General features: G+C 45.5%; 1 protein-coding gene across 1 annotated transcript in view; it reads right to left on the reverse strand.

Annotated features, from left to right (window-relative positions):
• SHROOM3 (shroom family member 3) overlaps positions 1–18,145 on the reverse strand; it is a 103,872-nt gene that overhangs the window by 38,748 nt on the left and 46,979 nt on the right. Inside the window, exon 2 of the mRNA XM_014595766.3 lies at positions 3,085–3,216. Coding sequence (XP_014451252.2) covers positions 3,085–3,143 — 59 coding nt within the window. The 5' untranslated portion in view covers positions 3,144–3,216. The remainder of the gene's footprint in view (positions 1–3,084; positions 3,217–18,145) is intronic.

Here is an 18,145-nt window from a genome sequence, read left to right on the forward strand (position 1 = left end):
GCAGCTGAAGGAGTCAGCTGCAGAGTAAGCAAGCAGCCAGGGACATATACGAAGATTTAAAGAGCAGCAGGGGAGAGGGCAGTGGCTGCAGCTCAGGGTTTAAGCTGCCACACATCAGGGCTGGCTTAATGCTGGAATAATTAGAAACCTGTACTGGGAAGAAGGCCAGGTGACTCAAAAGGGGTGGAGTCCAGCATACTAAAAGCCTAGCTGCTCAACCAGAGATCTGAGTCTGTTCCTGACTCCTTCTGTGAGCAGGTTACATGGTGCGAACTGTGTAACAGGTTTTTAGTGTGCTTTGATCTGCCAAGTAAACCACAAGGGCCACTTGGCAGAGTGTTGGAGGTAAAGTTTTACACACACACACACAGAGTAAAAGCTCTGTTATCCGGCATCCCCCAGGAATGGGGGATGCCAGATAACAAAATATGCTGGTTAATTAAGCAGCCCGAACAGGCACCCTTGCCTTCTCCCGCCATGTCTGGGGCATTGCCGCCCCTCCCACGGCATCGCCAACCCTCCCACAGGCCCTGTGGTGCTCGTGGGACAGGGAGGCGGGCCCTGCACAGCCTGTCATGCCCCCAGGCCGTGGGGGCTTGGCAGCGCAGGCTGCTTTGCCCCAGGCCGTTGGGGCTCAGTGAAACCGGAAGTGCCACGGTGGGCACTTCCGGTTTCATTTTGCCTTACAAGCTGGCAAGCCGGTTAATAGAGTATGCTGGCTTGTAAGGGGTCAGTTAATCAAACTTTTACTGTGTATATATATATATATATATATATATATCTCCCTGTGGGGCTCTGACTCCTCTGAATACCAGCTTTCTCCATAGGGATCAGACCCCTTTGGCCCTCATTGCCTTCAGGGCTAAAATCATGGCCACCACCCTCCCCTATAGCCGTGTCCATACCTCACAATTGTTATTCTGTCAATAACTGCTTTCCCCTGTAGGACTCAGTCCTGGCCCAGGTGTTCTGCAGCCAGATTCGGCAGCCAGAATCAGCCAGGCCAGGCCCATTCCCCACCCCTCTTCTAGCCCAGCAATGGCTGCCCTGCCTGCCCCAGCTCCCAGCACTTGGGGAAAAAAAGCCCCAGCTCAGCAGGTGCTGCCAGGCAGGGGGCCATCCCTGCTGCCCCCCACTGCCCCATGTTGCATGGGGGGCTCTGTATGAGTCCCCAACCCCCCCCCCCCCCCCAGCACCCTCACGGGTGCCCTGCACAGGCCAGCTCCAACCTTTTAAGAAAAAAAAGTGAAGAAACCCCGGAACTCACTGCTTCTGCTGGCAGGGGATGATCCCCACTGCCCCACACCACATGGCAGGCTCTGCACAAGCCCCCAAAGCCCTGAGGCTGCACCAGGAATGGGGGGGGGAGGGTTGGGGGGGCTGGCAGGGGTCCCCCCATGGTCCCCTTCCCCCTCTCCCAGCCCCGCCTCCCCTGCCCCTAGTACTTACAAGCTCAGAGTGGCTGACCGGGGACTGCCTGAATCATCAAAGCTCTCTGAATCTTTGCCGAAGATTCACAGAGCTTTGAATCAATTTGGATCTTTAAATTGGTCCCCTGATTCAATTTGGATTCAGAGATTCGGCCACCAAATCTCCTCCGAATTGAATCAACACCCCAAGCTTTGCACAGCCCTAGTGACAAGGGTTGTTTCCATGGTGCCAAGGTCCTTTCCTTATTTCTTTTTACCAGCTAATTTTGATTTAAGATTTTTTTGCTTTGACGGGGAGGGCGAATAGGGCAGAGAACATTTGCAAGTCCTTTAGGGCTGGCAAGCATCTTCTCTTATCTTCTCTTTACTATAAAATATTAAGGGCTTGTTGAACTCATTTTAAAGGGTTTTACCCTAACAATGATTTCAGAGGCACTACCCATTCATAGTGGACCAGAAGACAGATGGTGTAACTTATTTAGGAAACTTAAAAAAATGAGGTCTCTGTACTGAATTGTGATATCTCATTGGTACAGCAGGGCTTGACTTGGTCCTTGCATATAGGTTGGGGATATGTAGCCAGATTTTTAAAGCAGTTTAGCTCCCAGTAATTCTAGTTTAGGCACTTTGTAAAATAAAGGTAGCTGCTTCATGTGGGTGCACATAAACAATTTAAGGACTACTGAAACCGTATCAATGGTGGCTTCTGAGCATCCTTGTAAAACTTGTTGCTTGGTCTCATTTTGCCTGATACAGCTTTTGACCCATTTCTTTGTCTCCTGTGTTATATATGTAAATGCTGATGCTGCAGTAAACTCCACAAAAGCAGATCTCTGAGCTAAGCTACAGCTGTCTTGAAGTCAATGAGACTCCACTGGCCTGGACAGCAGCATGGGACCAAAAGTTCAATTTAGAGGTCTTGCTGGAGGATTGGCCTACCTTACAGCATGTGTGCAAGATGCCTACGGGAACTATGTAAAGAACTAATGAGAGTGGTAAAAGCCAGAAACTGTTGTTTCAGTCTTTTCCTCAGAGACTGATCCAAAGTCCAGTGGGAGTCTTTCAAATAACTCTTGGGCTGTAGGTAGGGCTCTTTGTCCATACACAGGCAGAACTACTACTCAAGTTAGTGGAAATATGGATTGAGAGAAGACTGCAATGTAAGACCTATGGTAACTCAATAAGCATGTTATCCAAAACAGCTAGCCACAGCTAGACAGCTCACCAGAGGTGACTGAGTTTATTGCTAAGAAAGATGTCTGTTATGGATGAGAAGAAAGTGTTGGGTTGGCAAACTTGAGCTTACTGGGTGGAACCAGCCCCTGAAGATTGGACCTGGCCCTCCACGGTTCAGGAAATCAGAAGCACACTGGCCCAAGAAGCAGAGGAGGTGTTCCCAGGCTCCTATTGCCTGTTATGTTCAGTTTAATCCACCTGCTACAGAAGAGATGGCATCCCCAGGCACCTACCTTTTTCCATCTATTCACTCTGTAGCATCTCCTGATCCCTGGGAGGGTGCAGATATTTGTGACCTGAACTGAGGACTGAGTCACAAAAAGCAAACCACAGCGGCAGAAGGCTGCCAATCCCTGCACTAGACAAAAATAAATTCTCCATTATGTTTTTGAGCCTTACATTATTGCATGGTGCTTACCTAGAATGGTAGGACTGGTACCAAGGGGTGCCAATCATGCCCTGAGATATTTTCATCATGCTGGGGTCAGGTTGGTTTTCAATGAATTTGGTTGAATGCCAGGAGTGCGATCAGCCAACAGGTTCACTCTGCCTGGGTAGAAACAGAGGGATCCAAAATATTAGCTAGGCCTAGTCATCTGGTTCCTTTGCCTGGGCTAATGTTCATGAGAACAGACATTGGCAAATAAATTTCAGTCAAACCATGTCACTCTTCAGCTTACAACTACTTTCTGGTTGATTAACTTTGAAAGGCCATAGAACTACCCACCCATCTTAGTTTACCCTTGATGATACATATTCATTCGAAAGTCACTCATATCAAGAATACACACAGATGTACATCCATATATGTCCTGATGTATGTGGATACATACAAGTATATGTATATCCCAACATGTATTCAGACAATTCCAACAATGCACAAACATATTTAGTGATTGCAACTAAACCCATTAGCTCCTTGTCAATAATTGTACTTGTGTACCTTATAAACATGGACCCTGTCCCTGCAACACGATTCTTATGAGTGGAGCCAGGTACAACTTTGGAAAATGGAGGGCCTTGTTCAAAAATCAGTGTAGAACATCCTTGGGAGAAAAATTAAATAGAAAGTAGGTAGGGGAAGAAAGTGGGGAGAGGGAGGAATTATAAAAGATATAACAAAATAGAAATGTTTGTGTTGCTGACTACTGTAAAAATGAATTGCTGTAGTTTTTGCAGCTTGGAAATGTGCATTTATTTTACATATTATAATGATATAATGATGTAACATTAGGTCATTGATAAAATTTAGTATTAAGGCTACAAAATTAAGAATCATACAAAGGCACATCTGTTGCTCTGAGACTCGACTTCTGTATCACAAACAAAGAAGAACTAGTGGAATTGGTTCCAAGATAAGGCCAACTTAACATAATTTGTTGTGCAACCTACTATTCATTCTGAAGTTAGTATTTCACTGAAAAGCCAATATTCAGAGGTACTTTAAGAAAGTAGGGAAGAACTAGATTTGGGGCTCCTGAGGCAGCTCTCAGAGACCATAAAAGCTAAGGAGGCAGTAGTCATGGGGGACCTAAACTACCCAGACATCTGCTGGGAGACGCAGACAGCAAAGTCCCACCGTTCACGCAGGTTTCTAACCTGTGTACAGGACCTCCACCTGACACAGGAGGTACACGGTCCCACTAGGGGGAATGCCATACTGGATCTGGTATTGGCAACGGGGGATGACATGGTAGGGGACCTCCAGATTGGTAGCCATCTGGGGGACAGTGATCACCTAATAATAGAATTCTTCATAAGACATTGAGTGGGTAAGGTAACTAGTAGGGTGAAAGTGCTAGACTTTAGGAAAGCTGATTTCAATGAACTCAGACGATTACTCAAAGACGCACTGCAGAGTAGGAGTTTTGAAGTGATGGGAGCCCAAGAAGGGTGTCTGTGCCTTAAGGAAATGATCCTTCGGGTACAAAGGGAGACGATCCCGATGCAAGGAAAAAGAGGGAAAGGGGCCAGGAGGCTTCCATGGCTGACCAGAGAAATCCAGGGCAGCCTATGGGCCAAAAAGGGAGCACATAAAAAGTGGAAACAGGGAGAGATCACCAAAGATGAGTATACCTCCTCTGCTCGTGCTTGCAGGGAGGCAGTTAGAAGGGCTAAAGCTACCATGGAGCTGAGGATGGCATCCCAAGTAAAGGGCAACAAGAAATTGTTTTTTAGATATATAGGGAGTAAAAGGAAGGCCCAGGGTGGAATAGGACCCCTACTAGATGGGCAGAAGCAATTGGTGATGGACAGGGGGGACAAGGCTGAACTCCTCAACGAGTTCTTTGCCTCAGTGTTCCTAGGAGAGGGGCAAGACAAGTCTCTCACTGGGGTTGTAGAGAGGCAGCAGCAAGGCGCCAGACTGCCATGCCTAGAACCTGAGATGGTGCAGAGTCACTTGGAGGAACTGGATGCGTTTAAGTCGGCAGGCCCGGATGAGCTCCATCCGAGGGTGCTGAAGGCACTGGCCGACATCATTGCACAGCCACTGGCAGAAATATTTGAACGCTCGTGGTGAATGGGCCAAGTCCCGGAGGACTGGAAAAGGGCCAATGTGGTCCCCATCTTTAAGAAGGGGAGGAAGGAAGACCCGGGGAACTATAGGCCAGTCAGTCTCACCTCCATCATTGGCAAAATCTTTGAAAAAATTATCAAGGCTCACATTTGCGAGAGCCCAGCAGGACAAATTATGCTGAGGGGAAACCAGCACGGGTTCGTGGCAGGCAGATCATGCCTGACTAATCTAGTCTCTTTTTATGACCAGGTTACGAAATGCCTGGACACAGGAGGAGGGGTGGATGTCGTATACTTAGACTTCAAGAAGGCCTTCAATACGGTATCCCACCTCATACTGGTGAACAAGTTAAGAGGCTGTGACTTGGATGACTACACAGTCCGGTGGGTGGTGAATTGGCTAGAGGGTCGCACCCAGAGAGTCGTGGTGGATGGGTCGGTTTCGACCTGGAAGGGTGTGGGCAGTGGGGTCCCACAGGGCTCGGTCCTTGGACCAATACTCTTTAATGTCTTCATCAGCGACTTGGATGAGGGAGTGAAGTGTACTCTGTCCAAGTTTGCAGATGACACAAAGATATGGGGAGAAGTGGACATGCCAGAGGGCAGGGAACAGCTGCAAGCAGACCTGGGCAGGTTGGACAAGTGGGCAGAAAACAACAGAATGCAGTTCAACAAGGAGAAATGCAAAGTGCTGCACCTAGGGAGGAAAAATGTCCAGCACACCTACTGCCTAGGAAATGACCTGCTGGGTGGCACGGAAGTGGAAAGGGATCTTGGAGTCCTACTGGACTCCAAGATGAACATGAGTCGGCAGTGCGATGAAGCCATCAGAAAAGCTAATGGCACTTTATCATGCATCGGCAGATGCATGACGAATAGATCCAAAGAGGTGATACTTCCCCTCTATCGGGCACTGGTCAGACCGCAGTTGGAGTACTGCGTGCAATTCTGGGCACCGCACTTCAAGAGGGATGTGGATAACCTGGAGAGGGTCCAGAGAAGGGCAACTCGTATGGTTAAGGGCTTGCAGACCAAGCCCTACGAGGAGAGACTAGAGAACCTGGACCTTTTCAGCCTCCGCAAGAGAAGGTTGAGAGGTGACCTTGTGGCTGCCTATAAGTTCATCATGGGGGCACAGAAGGGAATTGGTGAGGTTTTATTCACCAAGGCGCCCCCGGGGGTTACAAGAAATAATGGCCACAAGCTAGCAGAGAGCAGATTTAGACTGGACATTAGGAAGAACTTCTTCACAGTTTGAGTGGCCAAGGTCTGGAACGGGCTCCCAAGGGAGGTGGTGCTCTCCCCTACCCTGGGGGTCTTCAAGAGGAGGTTGGATATGCATCTAGCTGGGGTCATCTAGACCCAGCACTCTTTCCTGCCTATGCAGGGGGTCGGACTCGATGATCTATTGAGGTCCCTTCTGACCCTAACATCTATGAGTGTATCTATGAATCTATGAAAGTGCAATGCATTTCAGTGTCCATCTATTTGAAACAAGAAATAAATTCTATGCTATGTGTTCCCTAAAGTGCAGGGCCCCCTCAAGCATGGGGACTTGTGTGGAAACACAGGTAGCACATGCTGAAAATCAGCTATGAATCAAGCCGTACATCTGGGCAGATGAACACAGGAGCTTAGGTTACCTTGCAGGATGGGGGATCCGGAGGTAGCAACCACGGAATGTACCATGTGATGCTACTGTATAAAAATCCTACAGGGCACATCTACACAAGACGCTGACTATGCAGTAGCCAAATATTACCACTATAAGTACCAAATAAATAAATAAAAATACTAAATAAATGTGCAGTAACCACTTGTGCAGACGTGCCAACAGATAAGAAATCAGCATTTGTCAAAAGGTATTATAACAAAAGTAACAGCGGGGGGAGTTAATAACAGAAGGCACTTTTACACATGTTCTGGGGGCGGTCAGGAGGTCATTTAGTTCAACCCCCTGCTCAAAACAGGACCATTTCCAACTGAATCATCCCAGCCCAAACTTTGTCTAGCCAGGTTTTGAAAACCCTCAAGGATGGAGCTTCTACCACCTCTCTGGGTAATCTGTTCCAGTGTTTTACAACCTCCCTAGAGAGAAAATTCTTCCTAAGATCTAACCTAAACTTCTCTTGCTGCAACTTGAGACCATTGCTTCTTGCTCTGTCATTTGCCAACACTGAGAACAGTCTAGCTTCATCCTCTTTGTAACTCCATTTCAGGTAGTTGAAAACTGCTATTAAGTACCCTCTTCTCTAGACCACATAAGCCCAGTCAGTCTTTCCTCATAAGCCATGCACCCCAGTCCCATCACCATTTTGGTTGCCCTCTGTTGGGACTCTCTCCAATTTGTCCACACCCTTTCTGTAGTTGGGGGGGGGGGGGGAGCAAAACTGAACACAGTACTCCAGATGTGGCCTAACCAGTGTTGTATAGAGAGCATCAATCACTTCCCTTGATTTACTGGCAACACACCTGCCAATGCAGCCTGGTATGCCATTCATCTTCTTGGCAACAAGGGCACACTGCTGGCTCATATTTGGCTTATTGTCCACTGTAACCCCCCAGGTCCTTTTCTGCAGAGCGGCTGCCCAGCCAGTCAGCCCCCAGCCAGTCAGCATGGGACTGTTCGTCCTAAGTGCAGGACTTTGCATTTTTCCTTGTTGAACCTCATGAGATTTCTTTTGGCCCAATCCTCCCATCTATCTAGGTCACTCTGAATCCTAGCCCTATCCTCCAGCATATCTACTACTCCCCCCAGCTTGGTGTCATCTGCAAACTTTCTGAGGATGCACTCTATGTCATCTTCCAGGTTGTTGATGAAGACATTGAACAAAACCAGCCCCAGAACCAACCCGTGGGGCACTCCACTCGATACCAGCTACCAACTAGACATCAAGCCATTGATTACTACTCTCTGAGCCTGATGCTTCATCCAGTTTTCTATCCACCTTACAGTCCATTCATCCAGCCCATACTGCCTTAGCTTTCCTGTGAGAATGTTGTGGGAGACCATATCAAAAGCCTTGCTACACTGGTCTCCCTGCATCCACAGAGCCAGTCATCTCATCATAGAAGGCAATCGGGTTGGTCAGGCATGATTTGCCCCTGCTAAATCCATGCTGACTGTTCCTAATCAGCCTTTTCTCCTCCAAATATTTAGAAATGGATTCCTTGAGGATCTGCTCCATGATTTTTCCAGGGACTGAGGTGAGGCTGACTGGTCTGTAGTTCCCTGGATCTTCCTTCTTCCCTTTCTGAAATATGGTCACTATGTTTGCCCTTTTCAAATCATCTGGGACCTCTCCTGATCGCCATGAGTTTTCAAAGATGATGGCCGATGGATCTGCAATCACACCAGCCAACTCCCTCAGCAGCCCTGGGTGAATCCCATCTGCTGCCATGAACTTGTACACGTCTAGCTTTTCTATATAGTACCTAACTTGTTCTTTCACCACTGCGGGCTGCTCACTTCCTTCCCAAACTGTGCTGCCTAGTGCAGTAGTCTGGGAGCTGACCTTGCCTGTGAAGACTGAGGCAAAAGAGGCATCGAGCACTTTTCTGCACCCTCTTTCACAAGGTTGCCTCCCCCCTTCAGTACAGAATGTAATGGTTTTGGACAAACTAATTACAGCAATGTGAAAAGGAAGTGAGAACTTATCATGTGACAGCTGCTCTGTGATGACTGTCCACGTGCTTGATCTTTTCCCAAGGTGAATGAAAGCTAAACCTAAATATCTTACTGTTCTTTGGCTTGGATGATCTAGTTGGGCGTGGTCCTGCTTTGAGCAGGGGGTTGAACTAGATGACCTCCAGAGGTCCCTTCCGACCCTAATTTTCTATAACTCTATGATTCTTTCATCTTGTGCTAAGCTGTCATGGTATGACCTTCATTTACTGCAGAGTAAGTAGATGCACATTAGATCTGTGTCAAGCTTCAGGAGCTGGTTCGATTTGGAGGAGATTTCACCCAATTCAGCTGCCAAATCTCCAAATCTGAATCGAATCAGGAGACCAATTACAAGGTCCAACTTGATTCAAAGCTCTCTGAATCGATTTGGAAAAGATTTGGAGAGCTTTGGAGATTTGAACAGTCCACGCTCGCTGCTACAGGGAGCTGGACCCAGACTCTGTGCTCGTAAGTAGGTAAAACGTTCATGTAGTTACATGGGCATGGTTTATGAAGGAGACTGGAACATCAACATTTAAGGCATATTCTTGGATGTACAGGTGAATATTTAGCTCCAATTTTTATTTTGAGGCAATAACAATATTTAGTTTGTCAAAACAGAGCAGTTGTTTAGCAAAGGCAGCTTTTGATTGTACTAGTCTTTCATTAAAAACTGGTCTCAACACCTGATTTATTCCAGAGTACAGGTTTCAGGTGCAAACCATTCAATTTCAAACCATTGCAACAATAAGCATTCTTAGTGTTCTCTAAAAATGGTACCAGTACTGGCTTTATAAAGACTGTAATAATGTGAAACCCTGACTCTTATCCCTAATAGACTGGCTCAGTGGTAAATCTTTCAGTACTGCTGTTCATTTTTGCCTCAGGTGAAGACTGACAACATGTTTTAACTGATGTAAACTAGCATAGCTCAGTTGACTTTAACAGAGATCTGCCAATTTGCAACAGTTGAGGATTTAGACTAAAAAGATGAAGTGTTTCAAAATGCAAAAGTGACTTAAATGATTCTGTACATTTAATGTACCTACTAGAATAGGTTATCACAACAAATAAAGCATATTTTCTTTATTGTAAAGTTTAGGTTGATGGTGAAAAATAACCCCTCTGTTGTAAGTGGTTCCAATGCCATGGCTTGACAAAATGCCTCCAAGATACCAAAACCTCTTAAGGGATTTGAATAAAACCTGTGGACAGCAATGCAAATATAAGGGGGGGACAGCATCTAGACAGTAGCAAGGTTCCCCAGTGGACCTAGTCACAAGACTGGATCATAACAGAGTCTGTAGGAGAAGCAGTTGCACTGATTAAACGAAAGATGCTGCTTACTTCATGTGATAAACTGGAAGAATGGAGGGGAAAAGTCTCTAATCTTATCCAATTGCCATTATCTAAGGGGTTTCTTGTAATTTCAGCAGTTACAACATTTCAGACAGAAAGGTGATTATCAAGTTAACAATGTTCTTTCAGCACATTCTCTCAAAGGCAATTTGTATTGCACATCAGGGTGTTGCAGAGATTTTGTGCCATTAACAGCTTTGTGCTCTTTTACTTTATTGGGAAGGATAGAGTGAATTCTTCTTAGATAACAAAAAATGTAAACTCTAGTTCAGAGCAAAATTCAACTCAGTTTTCACTCAGGAACATCAAAAGATCTCTCTCCACTAATTTTGCAAATGGACTAGAGAAAATCTGTTCAAAATCCCTTCCACAGTTTAACAGAAATACTGAATTAACCTTATCTTGTGCTGACAAATTAAAAACATATTTGTAACTAAAAAGCAATTACTTTAAATTAAAACACTCATTCACATCTTTCCCATGAGCATCTCGAACATGAACACACACACACGCACTTTGTTTTAAAAAGTCTAAATTTCTCAAAACAGGTACACAGGTCTTTAAGCTGCAGTTGCCTTCTTCACACTTTCTAAGTTTTCCGTTCACTAAACGTCCAGATGAAGTACAATTAAAAAGAGATAAAAAAAAAAAAAAATCAAGCATAGCCCTGAGATTTTTTTCCCCTTGTTCTTTCAATAACTGAACCCATATAACTGTCTGTGAACAGCCTTTATCCTATAACAAAGTGCGTTGCTTAGGGTGAAAGAACCACATCAATAACCATGTCATCAGGCATCTGGCCACATTCACAAGGACACCCCAGCTGGTGTTAGAATACTGTGAATGGAGAATCAAACTCCCTGTAAATTTAAAAGTTTAGATTCACCAGGACACAGTTGTACTTTGTGCTGTTCTGGAGATCCAGAACAACATATATCTAATCTAAATTTTCTGTCAAATTAGTTTGCATGTCTACTTTGTGTTATCAGAACAGCAGAAAGAAACTGGAATCTTGGATGACTCAGTATATTGTGGACTTGATTCTCCTTTCATAGTATTTTAATACCACTATTGCTGGAGTCATTTAGATGGGGTTACTTAATTTATATTGGTGCAATTGATAGGATGATATTGTACAGTAGTTGAAAAGTGCTTCCTTTATTTTTGAGTAAGATCATCAAGAGGAAAATAATATTAAATAATTTCAATATATTTGAGAAAAGTACAAAAGAGCAACAGATTTGCTTCATTTGGTTTTGCTTTGCCAGCTGAAAGACAAACAGAAGAAAAAGTAGCAAAAAGAACAAGCAAAACCTGAACCTCACTTGCTTATTTTGGATTCTTCATGTTTAGTGCTTTCTGGTACTTTTGAGTTATTTTGGTCAGTGAGGATGTCTCCACCCCTGTCAACTGTCATATTTTATATTTTGCTCCTTTATTTTATACTGCAAAGATGTTTGTATTGTAAAGCATATATACACACTACACTTATAACAAAAAAGAAATTCATCCACCACTGGACCTCCAGAGATACATTGGTGAAATTGTTAAGGTTGGAGAGAAAGTTATACAAAATCTGTGGAGATACAGGATACAGCAAATAGCACATTCAAAGACATTAGATGATAACTGATAATGAAAACGACCAAAACTACATGGGATGGGGGGGAGGGGATAGAGATATGCATACAGGGGCCACATCTTCAGCTGGTGTAAATCAGTTTATCAGCACTGAAGTCAATGCAGACTGACATCAGTGCTGAAGATCTGCCCTTAAGTGGGAGGAAATAGCTTTGAAGCAGCAGTTGTCCAGGTTCTCCTCTAAAAGTAAATCATAGAGTGGGAGATGGGAACAGAAGCAGAAGGAAGCCTCTGCAGGCTGGACTCCAAGGCGCTACAGCAGAGGCAGGAAATTATTTTGGCTGGAGAGCCGCTTAAAGAGTTCTGGTGAGCTGTGGAGGGCCGCATGATTAGCCCTGCCCACTGACAGGTGCCCCACCCCCCGGTCATCATCTTGGGACTGGAAGTCCCACCTCTAACCCTTGACATTTGCCACCAGATGTCCCTCCCCTTGTCCCCCCAGACATACTCCTCTTGGGAGGGGAAAGTTGCCATCTTGGAACCAGAAAAGCCCCCTAAATCACACACTGAAAGTCAAACATCTATTATAATATATTTTAATTTTATTACAAAAAATATTTTTGTCATGATTTGTGTTTACACAGTGTATACAGAGATGATTGCATCTTGTCATAGTAGGCAATCAGGTTGGTCAGTTATGACTTGTCCTTGGTGAATCTATGCTGTTCCTAATTGCTTTCTTCTCTTCCAAATGCTTAGGAATGGATTCCTTGAGGACCTGCTCCATGGCTTTTCCAGGGATTGAGCAGAGGCTGACAGGTCTGTAGTTCCATGGATCCCTCTTGTTCTGCTTATTAAAGATGGGCACTATATTTTCCCTTTTCTAATCATCCAGGAATCATCCAGGACTTCTACTGACTGCCACAAGTTTTCAAAGATAATGGCCAGCAGCTCTGCAATCACATTGGTCAACTCCCTCAACACCCTAGGGTGCATTGCATCCCACCCCATGGACTCATACATGTACACCTATTCTAAATAGCCCCTAAATTGTTCTTTTGCCACTTCTGGTTGCTCACCTCCTCCCCAAACCCTGCTGCCAGGTGCAGTAGTCTGGGAGCTGATCTTGCCTGTGAAGACGAAGGTGAAAAAGGCATTGGGTACTTCAGCCTTTTCCACATTATCTGTCACTAGGTTGCCTCCCCCATTCAGTAAGGGACCCACCCATTATCTGATCTTCCTCTTGTTGCTCACATACACATAGAAACCCTTCTTGCTGCCATTCATGTTGCTTGCTAGCTGCAACTCCTGATTTCATCCCTGCATGCCTGAGCAATATGCTTATACTTCTCCTTAGTTGTTTGTTCAAGTTTCCACTTCTTGTAAACTTCCTTTTTGTGTTTTATCTCACAGAAGAGTTCCCTGCTAAGCCAAGCTGGTATTCTGCCACACTTTCTAGTCTTCCTGTGCATCAGGATAGTTCATTTCTGGCCCTCAGTAAGGCTTCTTTAAAGTACAACAGCTCTCCTGGACTCCTTTCCCCATCAAATGGCCTATCAGGGGATTCTGCCCATGAATTCCTTGATTGAATCACTCTGCTTTTCTGAAAGTCAGGGTCTGTACTCTGCTGTTCTCCTTCCTTTCTTTTCTCAGGATCCTAAACTCAATCATCTCGTGGTTGCTGTTGCCCAAGTTACCACTTCTACATTCCACAGCAGTTCTTCCCTGTTTGTGAGCAGCAGGTCAAGAAAAGCATGGCCCCTAGTTGGCTCTGTTGAAGTCAAAATTAGGGTCTGCGTCTACGTACAAGGATGAAGACACTATGGTACTGCAGCACAGATGGAAAGTGGGCCAGTGAGTGAACCAGGAGTGACCTTGTCTCATGAAAGATGATATAAGACCCCTGAAAGAGGTGTCGTGTGAAGATTTTGGGGCCAAATGCAGAGCCACCTAGGTAACATGTACATAGCCTATAAAGGGTGAATGTGGGCAGCGCTCTGTGTGTGTCTGGGTGTGTGCCTAGGGCTGTGTGTGGTTTTGCATGGGACTGAAGGTGCGTGTGTGCATAGTGTGGTTAAGGGTGTGAGGCTGATTGAGGCCTGTGTTGGAGATCGACTGGGGGGTGAGAACATAGGGAGAGACTGACTGAAGGAGAAGATATACAGTCCATGGAGGCTGCATATACTCCAGAGGCTCAAGGGTCTCCATGTAGTTGCTCCCCTCCAGATTTACTTCCACACTAAAGTAAATAGGGTCGGCTCCCCAGACTTTTCCTCCCTGGTTGTATGTGTCTTTAACACAGAGCAGCTCGTTGCTTTATTAGTAAGTATTGCCTTAATCCTTCCCCTCCTTCTTCTGTCTTTTTATTAGTTAAGTACCCTTGTTAAAAAGGCAGCAAGGTGGGAGGTAAGCCACCACTGACCTGTATTGGAGAACAGACGGCTAGTGACGGATCAGACGGCAGCGGAGATAAATAAAATTACTCTTGCCCTCCTGTAATAAATTCCACCCCTTTCTCCTTGTTATAGTTAATTGATTAATTAATTAGTTATTGGCTGTTCATTGATTAGTTGTGGTTAGTATTTAAGAGTGTAAACCTGTGATTATCTGTTGATGTTTGTACTTGTTAAATGGTGTTAGTTGCTGTTGTTATTAATAAACCATGTTATTCGTTTCAGTGCTAATTGAGTGTGTGTGGTAATTAACCTAACTTCATCTAATTGCCTGGTAAATTGGGTAGTGATGTATATACCCTGGTTTACCAGCTAATTATCTCAGGGCCAAGAAACACCTCCCTTTATGTAAACGGACAGTATAAGGTACAGCCCATTGAGCGACCTCATTTAATTAGGTGCTTATTTAAATCCCTGTGTAACAGCTCCTTCAACACTTGCACCAGGAAATTGTCCCCAACACTCTCCAAAAACCTCCTGGATTGCCTGTGCGCTGCTGTATGGCCCTCCCAGTACGTATCAGGGTGACTGAAGTCCCCCATGAGAACCAGGGCTTGTGACTGGGAAACTTCTGCTAGCTGTTTGAAGAAATCCTCATCCACCTCATCCTCCTGGTCTGGTGGTATATAGTAGACACTAACCACAACATCACCTTTGGTGCTCTCTGACCATAGCCCAGAGACTTTCAGGAAGCCTATCTCTAGTTTCATACTGGAGCTCTGAGCACTCATACAGCTCTTTACATAAAGTGCAACTCCTCCTCCTTTTCTCTCTTGCCTGTCCTTCACGAACAGTTTATACCCATCCATGACAGTGCTCCAGTCTTGTGCATTATCCCACCAAGTTTCTGTTATTCCATTTCATAGTTTCATAACTGTGCAAGAACTTCCAGGTCGTCCTGCTTGTTTCCCAGGCTCCATGCATTCATGTACAGGCATCTGAGGTTACTAGCCAATTGCCCTACTTCCTCAGGAAGAATGGGAAGACCTCCCCTGTTGTCCTCTCTTTCTTGTGCTTCCTCCAGGTCACCCATTTGATCAGTTATCTCAGGGCTTTGGTCTCCATCCCCCAGCAAACTAGTTTAAAGCCCTCCTCATCAGGTTAGCAAGCCTGTCTATGAAGATGCTCTTCCTTCTCTTTATCAGGTGGCTCTTGTCTCTTCCTACCAATCCTTCTTCTTGGAACAACATCCCATGGTTGAAGAAGCCAAAGCCCTACTGGCAACACCATCTGTTCAGCTATAAATTGATCTGCCGGATGCATTCTCTCCTTCCTGGGAGAGGTGCCAAGTACATGGGGGCCTCTGGATCCTGGCCCCCCTTGGGAAGAAATGCATAAAACTTTCCACATGTCCATCATCTAGACCCTCCCTGTCAAAAACAGAAGTTGATGCCTATGACTGGAAGAATAAGGAACACCACCTAAGCCCCTGTCCCCTTCACCCATGCACCAGAGTTCTTCAGTCACTTTTGTTCTGTTCAGGGTCACCCCTGGCAGTATCATTGTTGCCCTCATGGATGAGCAACGTGGGGTAGTAGTCAGAGAGCCAGATGAGTTGCAGCAATCCTCTCATAACATCTTGGAACTAGGCTCTGGGAAAGACAACAGGTCAGGCTGGCACATGGATGCCTCTGTCCCCTGTAGAAGGGAGTCTTCAACCACCACCACCCATCACTTCTTCTTGGTAGTAGCTGTCTCGATCCTTCCAACCTTGAGGATGCCTGGCCTGGTCTCTTCCACCAATGGAACATGCTTTTCCTCCTCTGTTTCTAGGGCTCCATATCTGTTCTCTAGGCAAACCACTGCAAGTGGAGATGAAGACTTCTGCTTGCTGCCAGAGGTCAAAAGCTTCCAGCTTCCACCTTCCTAGGAGTCCATGTCCTTTTCCTTCTCTAGCACTGCCACTGGCAGTCCTTCCTCTGTAGTCCTAGAGGTCTCCTTTAGGATGACTCAATAAAGTCATCATGGCAGAGGATACTTTGGAGCCCTGCCATCTCCTCCTGTAGCTCTCACCTGCACCCTGAGGGACACCACCAGGAGGCACCACTGACACAGTAGGCACTCCCCCATCTGGCTGTCACTGGAAGGAACCTGCAAGCTGCAGTCTCCACAGGGCTAAACCAGGACCTGGATGGAAGCATTGACTGTGAGCAGTCCTGCCTGGACAGACACCTCACAGGTACAAGCAGAGGAAGAGCTGGCAATGGCCGTGGCTCTGTTACTGTGACATCCTCCAGCCATTTATTTGAGACTTTTAATCCACTACCTCTCTCTTCCTGCCCCTCTTTCCAAGCAGACCTTTCCTAGCAAACTCCCCTATAAGCTGACCTGTTTGCTGCTCCTTGATCCCAAAAGGTTCCCTTTTCTCTGCTGACCTGATTCCTCTCACCACGCTTACAGTGGAGGAAGGTGAGAAAGAGTTGCTAGGCGAACTCCCTAGAAAACTCCCCCTCATTCGGGACTCTAGTTAAACAAGGAGCTTAAATACAGTAAAAGCTGCCTTAACCGGCACCTTACAAGCCAGCATGCTCTATTAACCGGCATGCTGCCTTGTAAGGTAAAAGTGAAACTGGAAGTGACCACCGTGGCACTTCTGGTTTCGCCGAGCCCCCATGGGCCAGGGCAAAGCAGCCTGCACGGGGCCCATCTCCCCATCCCGCAGGGCCCACGGGAGGGGTGGCAATGCAGCGGGAAGGGTGGCAACACCCTAGACATGGCAGGAGAGGCGGCGGCCTGAACAGGCAAAGACGCCTGTTCAGGCCTCTCAGTTAACTGGAATAATTTTGTTATCTGGCACCCCCTGTTCCCCATGGGTGCCGGATAACAAAGCTTTTGTTGTATTGGTCTAACTGCTAAGTTTTAGCTACTTGCACTAAATATACGTATATTAGTTACTCTTAATTACAGACAGAACTTACCTTAAAGGCTCCCTTTCAAAAAGTGGGGCGATAAACTGAGTTGCAAACTGACTTGTGAACTGCTTGCAAACTGCCCTGTTTGCTCCCCCTGTCTGCTAGCTCCCGGGTTGCTTGGGGAGTCTCCATAGTTCTGTGATCCCAGCACATACTACACATAAAGATGTGGCCAAGGACAGAGTATTTTCACCCTGTATTTTCTGCTAGTTGAGAAAGAATGTTAGTTAGTCACAACAAAAGGAAAAGAGGGGCCTATATAATTAAAACATAGCCACCTAGAGAGCTACACCCTAATTTACACACACTATGTATCTAGCCCCAAATCTGTCAGAGTGGACTGTAGCAGATACAATTATAGAAAGATTATAGATTGTCTATATGCATCTACCAAAGGGGCAATCAGTCCCCAGAACCTGAAAATAAGTGGACTGCCTTGCTCTTCCTGCCTCATAATTACATTGGTCCCTGCATTGCAGGCCTTGTACCTAGCTGCTAGGCAGGTGGTAAAGGAAAAATCAAAGCACTCAGAAGCCTATTAGGGTTTCTACAGAGTGAAGACACAATCCACTCAAGATGTCACTCATAATTAAGGTGCACTCAGAGTTCTAAAATAAACATGCTGTTCTAAGCCAATTAGCAAGAAAACCAAGCGTAATGACATTGACTTTTCATTGAATGCCTTTTTGGACCCACACAATTCTGCTTAGACATCCTGATACTAGACTGGGAGGAACCTAGTAAAATATGTGTTCATTTATAGACATGGCTGAAAAATAACAAAAACTCATTGGAAAACTCATTCAGATCAGTAATATGTTATTGCTTTGTCAACACCAGGGTAATAATTTTTTTTTTCACAACAGAATGGGAAAATGTCTAGCAAAGAGCATACTACTCTTCTTTCATGGTAGGTCCCAAGGTAGGTCTGTGGACATGGAAAATGAGTGCTTTAATTTACCTGTAAGTAGAAGACTAATGGTTTAACTG

Source organism: Alligator mississippiensis, chromosome 2, assembly GCF_030867095.1.
Source record: "Alligator mississippiensis isolate rAllMis1 chromosome 2, rAllMis1, whole genome shotgun sequence".
NCBI lineage: Eukaryota > Metazoa > Chordata > Crocodylia > Alligatoridae > Alligator > Alligator mississippiensis.